The following is a 23,979-nucleotide window of genomic DNA, read 5'->3' on the forward strand; positions in this document are numbered from 1 at the left end:
GCAGGATATGTCACATAATATGCTGGCAGATCAAGGCCTATGTATCTTGTTAGGAGTAAATAATACCTGTGAAAATACATCAGTAAACAGGGCTCCAAGTTGCTGGTAAATTATTCAAAATTTCTACCAGAAGTTCTAATAGGCAAACAAATTTTGAAGAACAGTCACCAGCTGGTGATAGAAGAAAAAAAAGATGAGGCTCAAGCTTTTAGACATCGATCACAGGAACTTGTATCACGGCTTATAATCAGCCTATAAGATACATGTACTATAAATGGAAAACAACAAGGGAGGACACTTCTTACGTGTCCTTCTTAAGAATCAACATTTCATGTAGCCTAATTTGGTGACCAAATGGTAGCAAATGGCAACTTTATTAAATTGATAGCCATTTTGCAACAATTACATTATACACCTACTTGGTGTCCTGATTAACTGTAATTTTGCAGGTAGAAGAAAGTTTTTAATTGTCATTTGGTGAATGATGTACTTGTTACTGTGTTGAAGAGTTTTGTAATGTGATATTTTTATTATTCATTTTGCAGGTTGAGGCACACAGGAACACAAGTAGGATTTAAAGCCACATGCACGTTTTAATCATGGGCTTATCATAAGTGAGTTGACATAACCAAAGAAGAAGCGACGTAGCATAACCAAAGAGTCTACTATTTCAGTATGGATGCTTTATCAATGAAATCAAGCAGACGCAAACAAAGCAAACCAATACGGGTATCTTATGATGAAAATGCAGATCCTGGTGGTGTTTTGCAAACAGTTCCTCCAGCAGGAACAGAGATGGGCTATGTTAATGGTAATGGGATGGATGTAGATGATGCAGAGCATGAAAAAGACAAGTTGGATGTTGATACGGCACTCGATTTTTCTAAGCCTTCAGGAGAGAAGGTTTCAGCATACAAACCAGTGAATAACTCCAAAAATGAACTTGATCATAGTGAAAATCATGTTAATGCAGACAAGAGTGATGCTTTTCCAACTGCTTATCACAGGCTGGGAAGTGAGTTCTTGCAGAACAACATTGTTCCCAATGGGGAAAATGAACATGATATGGTGAATAGCTTGGAAAAGGAGGCTCAGGATATGTCTGGATCAGATTCTAAAGCTGCTTCAGGAGAGGTTTCCAAAAGCAATGGGAACAGAATTTTTCATCAGGATGCATATTGTGACCTATGTGATAAAGAGTTCTGTAATAGATACTTTTTGAAGACTCACAAAGCCAACAAACATGGCATTTATGACAACAGTTCATCTCCGTTTCCAGCAAGTGTGAATCCACTACATTCATCCATGATTATACCTCAGGATTCCTTTCCTAATAATCCCTTCAAGATGTGTTTTGATCTCCCTCCCACCTCTCAACCTGTTCCAGCACAACTTCAGCAGCCATCAGCTTCAAGATCAGCATCTCCCTCACCACCAGCACAACCACCTCCATCTGCATCACAACAGCAGGCAACAAAACCATCTCCTCCCATGCCATCCTTGACTCCATCAACATCAGCACCCTCTCTTAATTCCTCCAAGCCAAAAGATTCTGCAGCTATGGGGAATGGAAAGCCAACAGGTCAGGACATGGAAGACTTCTGTGAAATTTGTCAAAAACACTTTTGCAACAAATACTACCTCAAAAAGCATAAGAATGATGTTCATGGCATTGCACCACCAGAGTCTTCGCCTTCCATTGGAAAGCGCGGAGGTCGTCCTCCTAATTTAGAGATCAAATTACCCGTTTCCTCTGCTGCAGATACCTCAAACCCACTGATACCTCATTCACTTGCCAGCATGCCAGGTCTCCAAAATATGCCTGGTGTCATGGTGTTAAATCCATTCTTGCCTCCTGTGCTTATTCCAGCTCAGTCCTTGTTGTCTCAGTCACAGCTTCCCCCACCTCCTCACCTACCTGTGATCTCATCGACACTGCCTACATCGTCTCACCACCCCAATGCTCATTCACCTCCTGCAATTAGCACCATAGCTACCTCATCTACCTCCTCAGGATCACTCCCCAATGATGGATTTAGGGGCATGGGTGGTTTCAAAGGTGAAGCTTTCTGCGATATTTGCAGAAAGGAATTCTGCAATATTTATTTTCTTAGAATACATCAAGCAAACAAACATGGAATATTCTTTGACAATTTCCCTATGCCGATGCCAAGTTCCATGGCCTCAGAAAATTTGCCATCTAAATCACAAGAATCAGTGTCAGATACATCAGAAGCAAAGCAAAGAGAGAGAGAGAAAGATGACTACCAACATTCAAAAGAAAATGTTCCCGATTCTAGTCCTAAAGCCGCAACAACACCAGTTAGCCAACCAACCAACCCTGAAACGTTCAGTACAACATTCTGCAATCTTTGCAATCAGGAGTTTGCAACCAAATATTCATATAGAATCCATAGGATTCAGGCTCATGGTTTGATCAGTGAGGCTTTTAGTGATGCTGAACTAGCAGAGGAAGTTATGAAAATGCATGATCTGCCAAAAAGCATGAACAGCCGAATGGCAGAGGAACTCGCAATGATGGAAAGAGGAGGGGATATTGGATTTTCCACAATGTTTGGAAGCCTTGTTGCAGCAAAACTTGCTGATAGAGTAACGTGTGATATTTGTAATAAGGAATTGTGCAATAAATATTTCCTCAAAGCCCATAAACTGAAAGTTCATGGAATTGATACCACATACACTGAGAAGTCTCCAAAACAGCAAACTGATCACATCTTGGATGAAAAGAATTCCAGCATGAAGCAAGATTCCAAAGATTCCTTGATGTCCAGTCCAAAGTCTGACAAGCCTGTTCATTTGGTTGCTAAAGGGAATTCCTCAGCTTCAATGGACCTTATTCCAGGCCCTGTAGTTGAGAAACCATCACACCAAGAACTTGTCAAACTGGGCATTGATCCTGAGGCTTATTGTGAAATATGCAAGAAAGAGTTCTGCAGCAAATACTTTCTTAGAACACACAAGCAAAACATTCATGGGATTCGTACTGATAAATTAGAATCATCTGATTCATTAAAGTTCAGTTCGTCGTATAAGAACAGCTTCATGAATTCACCTATGAGCGTTTCATTTATGAACAGCTTCACCATGCCACCATTGTCAATGGCCAGTAGTATGCCCATAAACAGTACAGCTGTGTCTATGAGCAATGGAAATAACCTTAATGTTAATAACAGCCCACAAATGACACCAATGAATCTCTCACTCAGCACTGGGAAGTCAAAGAATGGATTTGAGAAGCATACCTGGCGTTGGAAAGAGCCAGTCAACTCGTCAAGAGTCATTTGTGAAATTTGCAATAAAGAATTGTGCAATAAATACTTTATGCGCACACACAAATTGAACAAGCATGGAATATTACCAAGTGACAAGTCTCCATCACCCAAAATGTCTAGTCAAAATATTGTACCAAATGCTTCTGATGCTGACACCTCCAGCAATTCTTCTTTGCCTACAGATTTATCAGTTCGAGAAAAAACTAACCAGAGCCCATTCCAACAAAAATTTGATGATCGTATCGCAGGAAATGCTGCCAAGGCTACTGAGGATGATCAAAGTCAGTTTGAAGCTTTGAACTTAAAAATCAAATCAGAAGATGATCCTAGTCACAGATATTACAACCATTACACTGAAATTTGCCACCTATGTGATCGACGTTTCAAGAGTTCAAAATGGCTGAAAGCCCACATATTGAAAGATCATGCAGGACTAACTGCCCTGTCTCCTACAATGGAAAGAGCATTCCATCTGAGTGGAGCAAAATTAGCTCCCCTGCAGCAGAGAACATGTCCAGTTTGTAGCATTGTTTTTCCAAATGAGATGTCCATGCAGCTTCACATGATCCAAGAACACAATGCTCAGGTAACTATCAAGACTGACTCTCCAACTAGCAATGGCGACCTTCAGGGAAAAATCTCAGGGATAAGTCAGAAATATGCTCTGAAGCGTCATTTTTCTGCTGCATTAAAGCAGAAATATTATAGTTGTGCTGTTTGCATGTACAAAACTAAATGGCTGTCTAACATCCTTAAACATGAGAAAAAGATGCATGGAAGCAAGCAAATGCTTCAAGAGAATCTGCAAGGAAACTATGATAATGAACAGTGGTCAGGGACTTCATTTAAGAAGGTGTTTCGTTGTACATCATGTAGCCGTGTATTTCCTTCCCCTGTTCTCTGCCATCTTCACATTCGCCAAGATCATATACGTAAAAAGAGCTTTAAAGTCAACAACAAGCTTCCAAGTTCTCCGTACAGCTGCTCTCAGTGCAGGTTTTCCACTAGATTCCCCAAGCAACTGAAGCGTCATGTGATCAGAAGTCACAGATTCTTCCAAGGCAAGGAAAATATTCTGAGTTCAGGAATAGAGGACTTTAATTCAGGGAATACAGATTTAGAATCGTCAACCTCGTCAGTAGATATTCATGCACAGCCCATCGAAGGAGACAAGGAGAGTTACGTCATGCAGACTTTCAAAATTCAGGAGTGTGATAGACAAGGAATGTTTGTTACATCAGTGGTTGAGATGCCAGTTTACCAAAGGCTTCAGGACTCGACTGCTGTTTCCTTTCTTGTGACTCCATTGGAGCAGTAAAAGTTATTGCAGTAGCAAGACTTGGGCATTCAAAGATAAGTTATTTGCTATAGTTATTTGGTGTTTGCAGTGACATTATGCATGCAGTTACCATGGAAACCTATGTGCAATCAGTTTGTTGAATTTAGTTTTATTTATTCGTGAAAAGCACATGTCATACTATCTACAGAGGTACTAATTAGATGTTTGAGTATTTGAGATTTTTTTATGTTTTTTTTCTAGTTGTTGGAAATGATTTTTTTTGGCTTGGACACAGATACTTTCAAGTTTGTTTTGTTTAGAACAAATATACTGTTGCAGTCTACTTACTAAATGGTATATAGTGTCAGATCATCACTGCAAACTCGGTTTTCATTGGAATCTCAGTATTAGATCATTAGCTTTGAAATAGTCACTACCAGGCTGTTGGTCTGGTGTGGCAAATTGCAGGAAAGAAATTGGTCACGTTCAGTGTTCTTTTTTTGAGCAGCTAAACACATAAAATGTAAACATTTCCATGATATCATGTTATTCCTATTGTTTTTAAGTAGCATCATTGAGCCTTTATTGCCATAAGGATGACATAGAGATTTATGGAGAATATTTATTTGAATATCAAAGGAGGAGAATTGTAAATTTGTGTATGTGGAATAGTAGGCCTAAGCCATGGAATCATGTTACTACTATAAGAGTGATATTTATTCTTTATTATCCTGGTTTGGTTTTTCATTTTGTCAAAGAGTGTGATTTTTATATATAATGGCATTTGTGATTTTTCTTTTTGTGCATTTGGACTTGTATTAAGAGTGAGTTGTTGAGCTGGATTGTTTTATACTTGAATTTTTCAAAGCTGAATTTCTGTTTGTCATTTCATTAATTTGCAAGTGTATTTCCCTATCCTGGCCTCATTACTACCAGTGTCTTACCTGCTGCATTGTTGCAATTTTTCATACACTCCACTCCAGAGAAATCATCATGAAATTTTGTCCAGTAATAAATGGTTGGTACTTAATAAAATAATAATAATAAAAAGTCTTTCTTCTGTGAGGGTGACACAATTAGTACAAAAACTGTTCTCATTTTGGACCCTCCATTATTTACACATGTACTTCAGAAATTTTTGTTAATATATGATGCCTGTAATTATTTGTAAATTGAAAAAAGCAATTAAATGTACATCTCAAAAGTAATTAATGCAAAGTGTACAAAATATTTTGAGCACATGTAATATACATGTAATGAACTGAATTCGGATCCAATGAATTTTATAAGTGTCAGAAACCACAGCAGCCGTATAGCTTGGGTCACTGCATTTCTCATGTACACCAAACATTAATAGCCACAAAAACCATAAAATATATAACAGATTATGTGTCTTGAGAAAGTTTTATATACTTGCATATATATAAATAATATACCCACGCTCAACAACAGATAATCTTGGTGTGGTTTGAGCACTGTCTGATGCTTGATTCTGATATTTCAAAGCAGAAAATTCATCCTAAAATTTTAAGAAAAGGAGGACTCTTCTTTTGCATTGGCATTGGTGGTATATCAGATTTATAGATATATTTTTAATGTCTATAAATTTAGTTACTATGCCAATTGTACTGTCCATGTTTTTCTTAATTGTTTTTAACAATTTTTTTTGTTTAAAACAAAAAAAAAGATAATATTATATAAGTACTGGTATTTAAGGAGATCTATTGAATTTTTCATTGATACAGAGATGTGTAGATATATAAAACCAGTTTCAAATAGTTTTTCCAAACTTTGAAGAGAACTAACCTTTTTGTAAAATGCCACTTGATTTGTCTTTTTCTCATATTTTCAAATGTACACATAACAGTACAAGTCCAATTAATAGTGACATAAATTGTACATGAAAGATAGGACACCAGTTGTGAGATTGACAGTAATTTATCAAAATTAAATTTCAAAATATTGATTACAAATTATGCATCATTTTTGCAAGCTTTACCGTCATTAAATACCTGTAATTAGAAATGTTTCCCACCTTACCCCCTTGTTTTCCAATGGAGAGGGAAACCTTGTATAATTTCTGTTCATGAATAAACCCTATACGTTTAAATTTCCAATCATGAAAGGCTTAATATGAAGCCACATGTAACTTTATAATGCAACTTCAATTTCCCTCAGGCAATTGTAATTCTGAAAGGGGTATTGACTTTCAAAGAAAATTCTGGCCTTCTCTTTACTAACATTTTAATTCATGCAAATTTTTGTAACCCTGCATAAAATGCCTAGTCAGAATTTAGCACTGCTTGATTTATTTAATTAAATCAAATGTAAATTCAGTTATAAACAAAATATTTAGGATTTAGTCAAGATAAATTAACTATCTTAAGTAATTTTAAATACTGCAAATTTCACAAGACCTTAAAGAGTAAAAAAAAATAGGATACAGTACTTTGCACAGGTTTTAAAGCTGGCCAAACTGTCATACTGAACTGGGTTGGTACAGGTACAAAGCAATACATGTACACTGTATATAGTGCACTTGCAACCCCACCTCAAGTATATGATAATAATATTCTAATGTAAATCTTTCTAGCTATCTAGGTCAAGATATTCATCCAACCTACAGATCGAAATATATATTGGGGTGAATTTTTAATGCCCCAACCAATCTGTAATTCATCAATATTTCTTTTGTTTTTCTTTATTTTATACTGTTGGTCATTGTCCAGAATGTCTTCTTTTTTCTTTCTTTTTTCACAAACTGCACATTATTTATTCTTGGTAGATGTATAAGCATTTCAGTAAGACTATTTATACATTTTTTTCCATTTGTTGTAAGATCTCTTGACCTGTCACAATTTTCTAGTCATATAATATATATATATATATATATAGTTAGCTTAGTTGTATAATCTAATTAAGAATTATTCCAACACCTACCTCAGTGGTTGTTCTGTATAAATATACTCAGTGGACTGGACTACAGACTGCTGCAGTAAGAAAAATTAGCAGAGGTCTTGAGATGAAAAGCAGTCAGTCTTAGTCAGTAATGTCCTTTTTTTTTTATCTAGTCAAATATACATGTATGTTTATACCAGTATGTGTTATCGTTCAGTACATGGTAGGTTGGCGATGAATATTTTGGCCCTAAACACAAATTCTTGATTCAATCCTTCCTTTTTCACATTTTTTTTTTATACAATTGGGGGTGTGGAGAGGCAGTTAAATTTTGAAACATTGCCACTTAATGAAATATTGCTATGTTTATACATTAAGAAAAAAGATTAATTAAAAGTACGTGTTGGATTGATATTGTGTCTTTTTAAAGGTACACTAAATTTAAAACTTGCCACAGTGCGGTACATCATTTAAGTTCAGGTCACTGACCTTGCTAGTGTTTTTGGTGTGGTAGGTTGAGGCAGGTGTTATCCACTTGCATACAAAACACATCCTCACTGTCTGTAGGGCCAGCCCACAAAGCTTTATCAGGTTATGGTGAAAAAGACCTCATGCCTAATAATGTCTTTAGCTCAATGTTATAATGACAATGCCCTTCCAAATTTACAGCTTTCTCTGTTGCCCTCAAAGAAATAAGATTCTATTGTTGTGAAACTGATATGCAAATTAAGCATTTTCTGCACTGATCACGCCTGATTTTCAAATAAAGTGGCAGTAGAGATATAATTATTACAGCGAACATAAAAAAATTTGAAGCAAAATTGAAAGCTTTTTGAAAGAAGTGCATGTAAAAGGGCAATTGTAAAAAGTATCTATTATAAAAAGTACTGATATTAAAAAACCAACCATTTCTCATCTGTTTGGACCACACTTAAATAAGCAACATTAAAGGTAAACATGTGCAAATTGTTTTTTAAATCTTTAAACAAAAATGCACAAGGAATTCTATTTTAGATGATAAATCTGATTTTAAAGAAATGCTCATAAATAAAACAAAAAAAACTATTGCAAAAATTTAGAGAAAGAAAAGGTTTTAATACTGTTATGGAAAAGTTTTTAGAATTGATGTATACATGTACATGAAGAGCCTTCAGACTTTGTGTTCATTGGATTTGCTAAGTCATATGTATTACTTTGTCACATCACAGGACTTAATTGCATCCAACAGTTCATACATATATTTGTGTTTTGTGTGTAATATATTGCATGATAATGTGTGTGTGTTTTACTCTATTTTTGATAAGTACAGCTATTATACCGTAATCTATTCCCAAAATATGGGGTGGTTTTGTGTGGAACTATGGATTGTTTTCTTTTAACTTGTCAGAGTGAGGCATGCATTGTAAAGATCATGGAAATTAAAATATATTGTGTACACTCAAAGTTCATTTTCTTTTAAAATGATGTGAAAAGATTTGCTTCATATAGGCTTAAGTTATATGGATTACATCTGTATTCACAAGGGTAACTCTGATGGGCGTAAAACAATGATTGCGCTTGTGTGGATCAAATCTGGTGTTTGTAACTTTGTATACATTACAACTTTCACCTAAAATGTTAGCTTGTTATAGTAAATACCAGTGAGTAAATATCCTTCTACTATCAAAGTTATATGGATTACATCTGTATTCACAAGGGTAACTCTGATGGGCGTAAAACAATGATTGCGCTTGTGTGGATCAAATCTGGTGTTTGTAACTTTGTATACATTACAACTTTCACCTAAAATGTTAGCTTGTTATAGTAAATACCAGTGAGTAAATATCCTTCTACTATCAAATTTATAGTCAAACAAATTTATAATGGAATGAAATATTTGTCTTTTATGGATTGATCAATGAGTTAAAAATTTGAGTGTCTTTGATGTGACATATTGTACAAGAAATATTCTGTGCATGATTTTCTTTACAGAACCGTATAACATCATAGAAATTAATGTTTTATGGTTCTTAAGTTTAGTTTTTTTATAGAAGGTAATTAAAGAAAATATATTTTATTTGATCTTTCAGAAGGATACCATTCGACTTTTTCTTCTTTCTGTTTTAACACGACTTCATTCTGAATAAAATCCAATTTCCAGTGTCGTATGTAAAGTTCCGACAGCAATCGCTTAGGGCTCATGATCTGGTGACCTTTGAAATAGCCAATGAAACTGCAGATTTCAGAAATCAGAAAGTTAATAAAATCGTTCAGCACACATTGATACTCATTATCTATGCCATTCATTTTCTCCCAAACATTAAGATATTGGATTTCATCTGGTTGGCTGATAAATCTTTAGATTATGCAGGGTTCTAACGGTCTTTGAAGGTCTTTAAAAGTTTGGGAAAATGCGGTGGCATTTTCAAGGCCTTCAAAGTTTGGGAAAATCGAGCAGATTACCCTGAAGTCAGAAAATTGAAATAAACCCAAACTTTTTAATTTCTTTCTTTATTCACGAATAAAATTGTCCAAAGTTGTTAGACTTGGATGTAGTTGAGTTTTTCTGGTTTCTTTCTTTTGATTAATTATAGTTTGAATTTCATCATTAAACAATATTGTAGTATTTTGCATTCGTTGTTTTTTCATATAACATAACTTGTATGCAAAATGTTAGTGAAGATAGGTCTTGAAAATCTATGTTTGTGGTCTTTGAAAGTTTGGGAAAAGTCTTTGAATTTATTATTCAGAATTCTATATGAACCCTGTTATGGTAATATCATAGGTCACGAGAACATTACCCCAAAGCAGTCGCTGTCAGATCGTCATGCAGAACAGTGGAGATCAGATTTTGATAGATTGTATTTGATTTATGAACTAATAAGGCATTGACCGTATTTTGAAATTATTGAATGCATGTTTATAACATAACTTCTTAAAGAATTATCAGTGTAAGGACTTTTTGTATTGGCACATAAAATAAATAATACCATGGGAAAAAAATGACATAAAGCTTGTCATGGAGTAGCTTGGATTTGTGAAATGTTTTGTTTTTAGTGGTGTCTTTCTTATGGATGTTCACCTGTATGTTGGTGATTTTGCATTTTTGATGCATAAATCAATACAGAAAGTGGAGAATCGATGCAAACACTCCTTTGAATCATCACTTGCCTTGAGTATTGAAGGTGTTAGGATGGTTATTCTTTATCCACATTGGTATCTAACCATAGCATAGGCTATGTATTGCTGTGTGTATCAGTACCTGACAAATGAGTATCATTTTATCCCTTCGTATCATCAACTGATTTTTAACCCCATGTTTTATGTAGATAACTGTCTTTTTTTTTCTTCATCTCTGGTGACTACCAACTATGGCCACATAATGGTCAGGGTTGTTTAACTCACTAACAGACCATCCCTAACAAGGTTGCATCACCTAGGCTGAGAACTTTTGAATGGTCTTGCATTACCTGAAACTATATGCCATTTTTCTCTTTGGTGAAAAATGAAGTGAAACATATATTTCACAATATTTTAGTGTAAAAGTTGGGATATTTAGAGTGTTCATAAGGGTTTTCCTGATTGAGGCATTAGTGTGTGTGTGTGTGTGTGTATATATATATATATATATATATATATATATATATATATATATATATATATATATATATATACATGTATGTATGTATGTATACTGAATTTACTATTTTTCATTGAGTACCAATTATATTGATTTCATAGCAGCTACTAACCATGAATATAAGGACCCATCATGCAATCAACAAAACTCTGTACTGACAAACAAAACAAAAATTCTTCTCAAAACCACCAAAAAAATTTAGATACCCACAAAAAAAATGAATATGAAGCTTTGTTTTTTAATTTATTTATTGAAGAGAAGTCAAAAGAAAAATATTTGTCAGAATCGTGTTTGATTTAATTCTTTTAATATGCCAAAAAGATCCTGTTAAGATTCAGTGTAATTACAGGGGATTTCCCAATAATTAACCTAGCTGAAAAATGGCTTAATGGTAAAATAGGATATGCTGTCTTGACCAGACAGAGGTTGGGGTTTTTTTTAATGTACAAAATTGTTTTTAAATGTATATGTTGTAATATTGATGGAAATAATATCAGTGATCATTTTTCCAAAATGTTGATTTCTCTTTTTTGGATCAGAAAAGCTTATTGGAGGGCCTGTTGTCCATCATCCATACATCCATCCATGCATCCATTGGGACAAGTTTATCTCAACTCCTCCAAAACACTACTCAGAGGATTGTCATGAACCAGCATGCACGTTCATGCCATGGTCTGTGTGGTCCTAGAAGAAAATGGTATTGCTTGAACATACGGTGTGGTAGCCGCAGTGACCATATTGAAAATCTTGTTACTGTTACTCCCCTTGAGTGAATGGTCATATCAAAATAGAGTTTAGTTGGTCCTAAATGAAAATGGTAACATTCTATTGTTCATTATGGCCACTATGGAAGCCATCTTGAAAATTGTATTAATGCTACCCTAAATGGATGGTAATGTCAGCATGTGATTTTCACTGAAATACTTTTTATGATGTCAAGTTGGTTGTAAATGAAAATGGCACTGGTCTGATAATCACCATGGCATCAGTCAAATATAATTCATTGCAACTCCTGGACAGAAAGTGTTTTCAGCATGGTTTTCAAGAAAAGACTTCTAGTTGGTCCCATTGAAAATAGTGTTGATCTGATGTCCAGTATGGCCACAAGAGCAGCCATCTTGAAAGTTTTATTATCACTACTTGCTTTAGATGGATGACCGCATTAACATAGGTTTTTCACCAAACGACTTATGCAGTATCTAGTTTGACCAGAACAAAAATGTTGCCAATTTAAGATCAATATGGCCACCTTGTCTGCTATCTAGAAAATCATGCTATCCCTACTCCTTTGCAGCAGAAAGCCATATTTTCATGGGGTTTTCACCAGGACACTTCTTGAGACATCCACATGTGGTTGGTTCTAAATTAAAATGGTGCTTGTCTGACAACTATGGCTATGATTATTGTCATATTCAGAATCTTGTTATTACTACTGAAGGGTCATGGTGATGCATGGATTTATCATATTTATGTGATCCTAAATGAAAACGGTTCTTATCTGACACCAGACATGGCCACTTCCAAGAAAATATTGTCATCACTAATCCTCCAGAATGAATGGCCATATGCACATTGGATTTTAACTGAAAGACTAATAATGATGTCTGGTCTGTTCTAAGTGAAAAGGGTGTTGATGTGACATTCAAAATCACTGCCATTGCAGCCATTTTGAAGATCATATTGTTGCTCAGTAATATTGGACATTGTTTAAATGCAATGCAGTTAAACTGGAAATAACAGGCTTACATTGAAATACTGAAAATTCTTTTTGGACAGTAGAACATCAGCCACTTCAAGAAACTCCTGAATTTTGAATAAGATAAAAACAGACTTGGCTGGTTACCAATCTCTCTCTATATTGTTGTGAAAGAAGTCTTTAAATATATTTTTCAGTTAAAACCCCTTTCTCCTGCCAGCATATCTGATAATGGACACTATTTGGTCCATATAGAGACATCCATTAGCATTGAATTTTTTCCTTTCTAGCATTCTTTTTTTTGTCTTATTTTTTCTTTGAGTGTTTTAATTGGATATAATTTGTTAAGACTGACTATTTTATTTGTGAAAATGTCACAACTTGAAGGTGTCAATGTATTTGAAGACAGTTTCCCCATCAGTATTAACAAAAATAACCTGTATTTTTCCCCATTCGTTGTACCTCAGTTTTTATCATATATCTCACCAAATTTTCTTCTTTTAGTGACAAAATTTACTGTTGAAAAGAGATCAGGGTTTTATTTCTAAGCAACATCATGTGAAACAGTTTATTATTTTGAGCAAGAATGTAAGAGAATGTCCTTCATTTATTTCCTCTCTTTTACTATCAGCTATGTTCACCACAAACAATTGCCATATATACTCACCTAGAAGTTAAGTCAAACTGCAAACAACATAGACCCATATCTGCCATCACATTATGTGTTGGCAAATTGGGGTGTGCATTGTTTCTTGTACTGATGACCCCATGAAACTGCATCGACTCGGATCTGTTGCTGCATTTTATGTGACGGCGTATCAGTCTCTGCAGTTGTTTGTTGTACTTGCGAGTGTATACAATTATTCATAAAATGAACTTGGAATACGGCTCTTTACAGGCTGTGTTTTGTATGATGATGAACCTCATTTTACTAGCACTTGCTTAATCAGCATCCACATCTAGTGTTCACTCTTTTGAGGATTCTAATTTCTTAGTGTTCTTTTATTATGTAACCGGTCTGTTCTACTTTTACATGGGCCCTGGGTGGTCTAAAGCACTCTCCTTTACTGAACATTGCCATCTCACTCTCTGGCCATGTGGGTTCAAGTCTCAGGATTGTCTAAGGTGTATTTGAAAAGCTTACCAGTAGCTTCCCATAGGTTTGTGGTTTTCTGGGTTCTTCCTCTGCGAGTAATATTGGCCGGCATGTGTATCCTATCATGTGCAGAAAATGGAATTAAACCAACAACTTCGTCCAGGTGGTTTTACTAAAGCAATTCAATAACAATGTTTTCTTTTTATATAGCTACCTTTTAGCAAAGCGCATTTGCTATGACATTCTCTATCCGTCCTTTTAATTTTCCTTCACTTTTGAACCACATACCTTGATCAGAGTCTGCAGAGGACTTGTACTTAAGCTACAGAAGCAGCCCGTTAATATGAGAGTTATAATGGCAAAGGTCAAGGCCATGTTGGTTCTTAGAAAATTGGGTTTGCAGAAATACTTTGAAGATGGCTTCTTTTTATGATAATTAATAAACCTTTACATTTTTGGGTCAGATGTTAGTCATGGTGAGTCTTGTGTTGTTTTTTTAAATAGTTTCCACACAGTAAAATTATTAAGAAAACTACATATCTTGACCATAGGTCAAGGTCAGTGAAACATTTTGGTCAGTAATAATATATATATAATTTGACTTAGAGCTCCACAGAGGCCTATTAAATGAGGCCACCATATTACATGTCATGTACAGTACTCGTGAATAATATTGCTATCAATATTAGAAACATGATACATCATATCAAAATTTATGATAATGGTAATTATATAAGGTATTTTAAAGGTGTAAAAAATAAACGTGTAATTTGCCAAATTATGCCTAGTGCAATAGTAGAAGAAGGCATATTTCTTTGCTGCTGCCCGTCAGCAAGTCCATAAACCAATCCCAAAACCAATTTAGCACTAATAAGTAAAAACTATTATAGCCATTAAATTTTGCATGGTCATGAGTATATGATCTAGTAAGATTTAGTGGTGGACAAATGTAATTTCATGGTCAATTTTGTGATCATATGTGGATGACCTTACTAGAATTTTATGGCATTGCAACATTTTTTGCAAGAAAAATGTATACATTTTTGTAACTTTGTCTTTTTTAAAATATAAAAACTTTGTTAGTAGAAGTTGGCAAAAGTCACATGAGGTGGTCAAGTAAAATTTAATATGCATGTCTGTAAGCTATTAAAAAATTATTTAGCTAGATTTTGATGAGAATTTTTCATATTTTTTCCCAAGCATTTTGATTTGTCGGAACTGTGAGGAGGCAAACATGTTTTACAAGTACAAATTGTATTCTTTCTTTTGTTTTCATAATGTCGAAGAAATTTTTCACTCCAGCATTCCTTTTTTTTTTGTAAAGACATTTGCATCAGTATCAATCTATATGTATACTATATTAACCTCTATGCAATACACACACACACACACACACGTGACAAGTAATACAAACAGAACATGTACTTGAATAATGTACAGGAAGTTCAGGGATGTTGCTGTTGGCTTGAACTCTTAAGATATTTGGCTTGTGTAAAATCAGTGCTTACTGCCAAACTCAAAATGACATGACATCAGTTTTCACCTTGGTTATCAAAATTCTTTGAACTCTAGGATAGATTGAGTGTAAAGTTACATGGTTACGAATTCAGTCAGTATTGAAAAAGATCATTGTGTATCAAATTTTAATAAGTGCAATAACAATAAATATAATGATGAAGAAAATTATAAAATCTGCATGAAATATAGAAGACTAATTATCTAATTATTAGCAATATGGTAATATGCAGTGTTGCCAATTATTCATACAGATTTGGATTGACTTTGCAGAAATGAATTATCTTGAAAAATGTGATTTTCAATATTTACAATTCCAATGTTCCTTTATTAACACATTAATGCATTAAACATTATGGTTGATTTTGATATGTGTGTCAATCTCAAATACATTTAAATCTAATTAGAATTAACCTTGAATGTCATTTTAACTTGTGTTATAAACCATGAAAAACTACTTTCAATTACCTAATGGAAAATGCATGTATGCTAAAGATTGATACTGATTTTATATGCATATTCATGTTAACTTGTTTCTTGCGGTCTCGATTACTCATACTGTCTTTAGTTATGCCAGTATGGAAGTACAACTAAAATCATCTTCATGAAGGACAAATTTTTTTTATTCTTTATCTTTAAGATCTTCTGGGTTTTTTTTCCTTCTTTTTTTTTTTCCTCCTGTTGTCACATCTGAAAATTTAATCTAGATTTAATTTTTTTGAATGATTGTCTTTACTTTGATTCGGTACTAATATCGCCAAAAGAAATTGAATAATGTGTTCTGTTTATATTTGTTATATGTGTTGATGTACATGTAAAGATACCAATGTACTTATATTTCAAAATATATTTATGTTTATGTATGAGAGCAAAAATGGTTACTTTGTGCAATATTGTACTCTTGAAATATCAGTGTCTCAGTATGGTAATATATATTTTCTTGATTACCAAACCAAGTAATCACAAGTTTTTACCCAGGCTAGATAAAACCTTAGGGTTAGACAAGTTCATGTACTACCTATGTGACATCATTGGTGCATCTTTTGTAACACGCAGATTGTACACAGACTTTTCACATTCTGCAGTGTATTTTGCCATTAAAAAAATAATGCAAAAAGATGGGCGAAACAAATTCATCTGCATGTGTGTAAATGAATTCTAGCAACATGGATCAAGATTTGTACCAGGGATTGGGCAAGCCTCATCCCTTACCCTTGATATTAGAATTCCTTGATTTATCCACTACATGGGGAAGAGTCTGTTTATCTGCAAGATGGAACCTAAACAGCTAACTTGTCTTTGGGGCAGGCTTCAGTTTTATAAAAACATTTTTTTACATAAAACAATTGTGCAGCACATAAATTCACTGATGAACAAGGTAGCTTGCAAACTCAAGATGTTGAATATCTTGGAATTTCTATTTAAGTTTTAAACGTGTTCAATATATTTCTCTAACCTAGCACCTCATAAACTAAATTTGAATATTTCAGCCAGTGATATAGCTATATATCTGGGCATGATTTTTTTTTTTTATGATGAAATTTCTAGATTTCCATTTTTTTAAAAAGATGTTTATCTTGTAATTTTTGTGAAGCTGGAGCCATGCAAAACAAAAGCTGAGAAAACTAACTTCCTGTTGATTGAAGGTGTCCCATCTTTTGGGAGATGAAATATGCCCTTTTGTTGGCAAAGTTGCAACTTTTATTACATACCCCATTTTTATCTACCTCATTTTGTAAAATTAATGTGTAATTGATCCACACTTCCTGATATTATTGTAATATTGTGTACATTTTGGCCAAAGTCATATTTTTTTAAGTGTTCCCACAGAGTCTTCACTGTCATCTTTCAGGGCTACATATTTACTTGTATACATGTGTAGACTGGCCACACAATAACATTGTATTACTTACTTTTGTAAAGGGACACGATGTAAGTTAACTCGTGTTAGTTTCTGTCTTCTGCCATGGTACTAGATAAAGTGCAAGAGTTTCACAGTTTGTAGATATATGTACCTGTATTTGTGTACATCTACTGCCATTTGCATTATTATTATTATTATTATTATTATTATCTGGATATTGTATAAACAAATCTTTGTCTAAAAACCTTCTCTCCCCATGGCTTGCCTGTAGCTTTACTCATTAACTTGGCTGGCCGTGCTAATATACCTCAATTCAAGGTGTTTCCCAGTTGGGACCACACCTACAAATTCTGTGCATTACATTAAAATAAGCAAAGTCTACCTCCCTTTTCTTTATAAACAAATTTATGCCTTCATGCAAATCTTTTTTGTATATAGATCTAATTTGATTAAAAGATGTGTTCTTTGATCAAAAAGTTGATGGTTTGTTCTGAATCATTTCAGTGTATCAAGTGTACAGTTGTTAGATCAAAACGAAAGTAGTACTTTTAGTGTTGTTTCATTGGAAATGTACGTGCGTCTGATTCCACGTCTTACACCTAGCGGACATTTGACATTGTGGGAAATGGTTTAGCTTTCATGAATTTATAGTTGTGCCTCATTAAATATTACAGGGAGCGGATGTAGCTCACTTGGTTGAGCATCAGACAAATAAACCAGTGATCGTGTTTCAGGTACCTACCCCTGGCTGGCTGTTTTCCCCTTGGGTGGGGCATTAAGCTCCCATCTCCACGGCATGAAGTAACCTATACCGCGTTGAAAGTGCCGTTGAACCAGCGATAAATATTGAAATATTTATAGTCCATTTGCCTTCAGTTCCCAACAGAGATGTCTTTTAATGCGACTGTTGCTGGCGTGTTGTCACGGTGTAACGGTAGAATCTTCATGGCTCAAACAACCTGAATCATATCAAATGTTGTAGATCATCTGAGAGATAACTAATAATTGAGAGTATTTAAGCTTCTTTTTTTTTTCGAAGTATGATCAGCTCGAAGCTATTTGATTCGAAGTATGGCTAGCTCGAACCGATTCATTCAGTTCTTGATAGATTTAAGTTATTTAGGTCATAGTGTATGTAAATATGAATGAACGGATAAACAGTACTTTTACTGGCATGCTGTAAGACGTTACAGAATTAAAATCACAGATTTGATTCTTGTCGACTGTCGCAATTTATAGATCTGCCCTATACACACTCAAATGATCATTATGTTCACCTTGTAGTCCTTTTGCGTTAAATTGCCAATATGTACTTAAACTTTATAATAATCTATACAGATTTGTCAGAAGAGAAAACGTTTATTTCACGTAATGTGTTGTGCGAACGATTGGGTGGTACTATCTTGGCTATGGTGACAAGTTGCAGGAAGAACCCGTTGTACATATCCGTTGAAATCAGTTAAATAAATAAGAAATTGAAAACCATGAATTCACACTCTTAGATCTGGTGTAGAGTCTTACTCCTACCATATCTGCTTTTTGACAGAAGAGGAAACATACATGACTTTATAGTTATTGACTAGTATAACTACTTGCATAGCTCTGTTGGCAGAACGTCAGATTCGTAATCCACTAGTCGTGGGTTAGATTACCTGCCCACGCCATCTGGGTCAGCTTCCTCAGTGTCTTTGAGAAAGTCATTTATTTTCCATTTCATGGGCACAATATAGTCAGTTATGTGTTGAAAGATCCGTTTAAATAAAAAAAAAAGCTAACCAACCAACATCTTTGAACTATTCCCTCTCCCACAGCATAATCAAGTCTCTTGCAATATTATTCTTTGCGTTTGTTTATGAAGTGGATATTCTCTGATTTCATTACCGATTAAATTGATGTATAATTAATAATGTGGTGATATTGACTTGCTGATAACTTGTAAACGCATGGACGAGCTCCTAAGTTCCACGCTGACATGGCATTAGGCCCCCTTTTCCTAGAAATGATTTTATCAACAAGGTGTTCAAAAATGCTGTTAAAAAACAACCATCCACTCGGACATGTTCCATCATATAAGTTTTTGTCCAACTTAACGTACTGCAGATTAAATATATATTGAATAATCATACTGGTCTTCAGAAGCTGGGTGGTGTCCTTGTTCCTTTTAACATTCGACTCGTTCAATCCTTGTCTTACATATGGTGTACTGATTACTCAGTCGGGGGGGGGGCTGTATATTTTCTACCCCATTTGTTTTGCCACTGTAGTTTTCTATGGCGGGGCATATGCCCTTTTGCCATCCTGTCCCGTTGTGTCCAATCATATCTAGGACTGCTTCGGTGGCCTAGTGGTTAAAGCGTCCGCCTCGGATGCGGGAAGTCGTGGGTTCGATCCCCGGCCGAGTCATACCAAAGACTTACAAAAATGGTACTAACAGCTGCCTCGCTTGGCGCTCAGCATTAAGAGGTTAGTGTTAGAACTGGTTGGCCTGATGTCAGAATAATGTGACTGGGTGGGACATCATGTTTATATGTCTGCGGCATGATGACTGAAAAATTGTTAAAGCTACGTTAAAAATCCAAATAACACACACACACAGAGTCACATCGGGTACGACTATTACAAATTTCATTGCTGCTACCTTTTTAAACTTGGTACATTGACGCCATATTATGGGGTGATCTTTTATGTTATGAAAATACAGGTCAGGTTCGATTTTCCAAAATTTTTGTCGAGTTTTGATTCGGTTTGGTTTAGAAATTTTTCTCTTCCGTCATGAAATCTGTATCCATAACTAACTTTTGGATCGAAAACCAATTTGTTATCGGATTTTTAATGGAAACATTGGTCAGGTTCAGTTTTCAATTAGTTCTATTCAAATCAGAATAGAACTACGGTCCATGTTCCACTTTAAAGCTTGGCATCTTGAATCCCGTTTGAACGTGATAACTTTTGAAGCATTTCATTGACTGAAACAAAAATTTATGTTTGATTTAGTACTAAGTAGGTCCTAATTCGGTAAGACGAAGAAAAAAACGGTGGTATGTACCTCATTTGGCCCAAGTTGTTAATACATTTTACTTTTCATTATGTTGCACGGCACGAGATTGCAATTAATTCAGTAAAGACAGAATTTAACTGTTAGTACTCGGTATGGGAACTTGTTAAAGCAAACCACTGCTTATCGATACGGCAGGTATCAATTGCCTCGCACATCATCTTCCAGCAGTCCCCCAAGTGCTGCAGTTTTAAATGCTGGGTTGAGGCTTCATTAACAAAAGTAGGATATCAACAGTTTCCTTTAGATTATTTTGTAATGAAGTTAATAAAGATTGAAAATCATTTGATGTTGGAATAGTATGGACCCTTGAATAAAAGCAGACAGGGCTTGTTCAGTTGAGAAAATGAACCAATCGTAAATTTCAAGTTTTTTATTTAATATTTTATGGATGATTGGTCAGTTAAGTGGACCTTGTCAAACACAAAAATCTTTAGGAAAATAATAAGCTTATGCCCATTTATTTTCGAAGATGTCTTTAATGTTCTCTGCCTGTGTGCAAGATGGTGACAATTTTTGGGCCGTCATCGCATTGTCTACCTCCTCGCTTTCGCATATTCCCATCTACGCATATTGGTTCAGTTTTGAAAAGTATACTCACTGCTTTTTTAACTCTCTAGTTTGCAGAGAAAAGATATATTTCCAGATTATTACCTTGTATTGATAAAGAATGATATCGATTTTAGCTTTAATTAGAAGAGGACAGAACGACGATTGGGTTTGTTCAAACGGATAACTGAAAAGCTGATCGATGTAATAAAGATACATCCTGTTGCTGCGCGTCTTCACGGACTCGCCACTTGTTATGGTCGTTGTCTTTAGGCTCTGGTACAGATATATAGAAACTGGTATAACAGATTTACGTGTCCGATTCAAGTTGAATGAAGCTTCTGCCTTGTTTGCTTTGCAGTGTTGTTGAAGTTTTATAAGACATTCGATGGTCTCAAGTAAACGGTACTTTAGACAAACCTTTGTAACATGTGCACGTACAAGCGTAAAATATGGGAAAACGAGGATAAAATCTTTGGATTACAATTGCAATGTCAATATTTTTTTTCTTCTTATAGTTTTGGCTGAAATTCAGTCTCTTTGACTTCCATAAATAGAGCCTTCTCAAATTTTAATTAATTCATAAACAGGAACGCTGTATTGTTATTCTTCCAGAATCGTGCTGATGATGTAAAGTCCGCCGGATCAGTGAAGTTGTTGTTTATCTGCATATGGACTTGTACATTTCATAGGAGTGCTTCATTTTATCAAATCTATCTTAAAAACAGCTCGTTTCATCAGTCGTCCTTTTGAGGTAAAATTTTGTGTGTATTGATATGCACGGCCCATGCTTTTTGCCAATATATCTGGGTTCGCTTTTTGTTGTTGTTTTGGGGGTGGGGTTTTGTTTTGTTTATCCCTTACCATTTTATTCTACTATTTGCGAATTACGGAATAGATTTACGCAATAGAGAAATTTTATAATTCCTTGAGAATACATCGGAATAAAACTCGTTTTTTGTTAATCACTTTACTCAAAATTTATGAAAAGGCCAAATCATGAAAGTCATATAGGTCGTGTACGTCGCGGTCGTTTCAAAACTTACGAAAGCAACCGACATTGTAGCTTTATTTCCAAATTCCTAAATTCTTGCAAATTTCAACGCCTCAGTAAAACAGTTCATTGTTCTATGACATATACTACCCAGAAAATTAAGAATGACACATGCATTTCCTCCCATAAACTTGTTAAATGCACATCCACACAGCTCTTGTATTTTGAGAGATAATTTACTTTAACTACTAGAAAGAACAGGGTCGCGGACAGGATTTGTGGACCCTGGGAAAAATTATCCAGTAGGTCCTGTGGATTACAAATAATAAAATTTTTTTTTTTAAAAATCTGCAGCGGGCCTCCTAACCGCTGTGGGACCACGGAATTTTGTCCTAGTGTTTCCTATCCCCGTCGGCTGCCCTGGAAATGTACTGTTATGGTTGCCCAAGTTAAATGTGATCCGCATGATTGTCCCATTATCTGCATTTTTATGCCCGCCATATTTTCTCAACTAATATGCTTACGCAATGTGACTTGTGGAAATCTTGTAACTGGTGTTCGATATTCGCGTTCAGTCCGAAATGATACGGGCTGACTATCACCTTAGTATTGTCCAGGTCACAGTACTGATGCAACATTTTAACTTGATTCTGCACTTAGATCGGGATCACGTTGTGGTACCTCACTTTACCGGGATTAACTGAGTCTGGTCCTGATACGATCATGGCATGGTGGCCTACAATAGTATCACTACCTAGACCTTGATCATTACTTGTGTGCGTTGAAGTTTGGAAATAGGTATGGCACCAAACTACTCCATTCCTGGAATGACAGGAAAATATGTTACGGGATAACATATCAGTATGGTCAACAGCAATTCAGTAGTAACATGTATCAAGTGTTACTTTTCGTTAAGCAAAAGAAAAATGTATTTCAACAGTATCATCTACAGTGGAACTAGAATTACTTAACATTCTCGCAATTTTTTGTTTCTTTTTATAATAGGCGAATATCTTATGCATTCATGATGGTGTCAAAAATGCATTACGTGTTAAGTCCATAGGGTCAGATCGGAAACACAATATTAACTAGAAACTTAGGATTTTCCACCAAGTGTTCATGTATAGCCGTAGAGTTTGAAAGTAAGTATATTAATTTATTTTTCTTGTTACACGCCTAGTTTGTTTTCCATATTTCATTGATGCATATTTTGAAACCATCTACCGTATTTTTGTATAGTGGAGTGATTTTTCTTTTTCTGTTTGCACTGTCGAGTTGATGGTGGGGTTTTTGTATGCAATAAAATTATAATAAATTACTTGTATTTGTGTTTAGTCCCTTCAGCTAATCCATTACTATCAGGGTTGTATATCCCGGGGCAAGAACCAGTGACCTTTTGAATGTTGAGTAGGTAAAGAACAATGTAAAAATTATCAATACCACACAAACCACGGTAAAAGTGGACCTCCAAGAAAACGCCACGTTAAAGAAGCATGGAACAGAGTGTAATATTGTGTCTTGGGGAGAGAAAAAACACGTTTGAAAGCAATGAAGCGACGCATTTTTCTTCTTCATATTCGTTGACTTATACTCAGTCATAGCTACTATGGGAGTAATCAGTCATCTCAAAAGTTAAAAACCCAACAAACTGCCCTCGTATATTTTATTCATATTTCTCTATATGCAAATAAGTGGACTCTGGTCAATTAATGTCCATGCCCCTTGCATACTGCTAGTTCTGGTAAAAACTATGCTCTTTTCTTTTCTTTTCTTTTTTTTCATGAGTGCCCTCAAACATATATATATACGAACGGTCAGAAGTCACGCTCCATAACCTACTTCGCTCTAATTTACGTGCCATAGGTCTAACACTTATTTCCACCAAAAAAATGCTCAGCACGATGATTTTTTAAATTACTTATATAAAATCTGCCCAGGGCACCGGTGTCGGATATTCACCAGGAAATATCTAGATTGGAAGAGTTATTCCTGTTATCTGAAAGCTTAAATGGGTCCTTTAACTTCCACTTGTGGGAGAAATTTATAGTGTCGTCAACATTCGCCTGTATCCCCAATGGGAAAATAAACACTTGTCTAGTCAAGACGTGAGATACTTTAAAT

General features: G+C 35.0%; 1 protein-coding gene across 1 annotated transcript in view; it reads left to right on the plus strand.

Moving 5' to 3' along the window:
- LOC149807714 (uncharacterized) overlaps positions 1-23,176 on the plus strand; it is a 40,983-nt gene extending 17,807 nt beyond the window's left edge. The window contains exon 2 of the mRNA XM_089969636.1: positions 546-23,176. Coding sequence (XP_089825762.1) covers positions 676-4,611 — 3,936 coding nt within the window. The 5' untranslated portion in view covers positions 546-675 and the 3' untranslated portion in view covers positions 4,612-23,176. The remainder of the gene's footprint in view (positions 1-545) is intronic.
- The last annotated feature ends 803 nt before the right edge of the window (positions 23,177-23,979 follow it).

The sequence above is a fragment of the Sinohyriopsis cumingii genome, chromosome 1, assembly GCF_028554795.1.
Source record: "Sinohyriopsis cumingii isolate HCF-2022 chromosome 1, ASM2855479v2, whole genome shotgun sequence".
NCBI classification, from domain to species: domain Eukaryota; kingdom Metazoa; phylum Mollusca; class Bivalvia; order Unionida; family Unionidae; genus Sinohyriopsis; species Sinohyriopsis cumingii.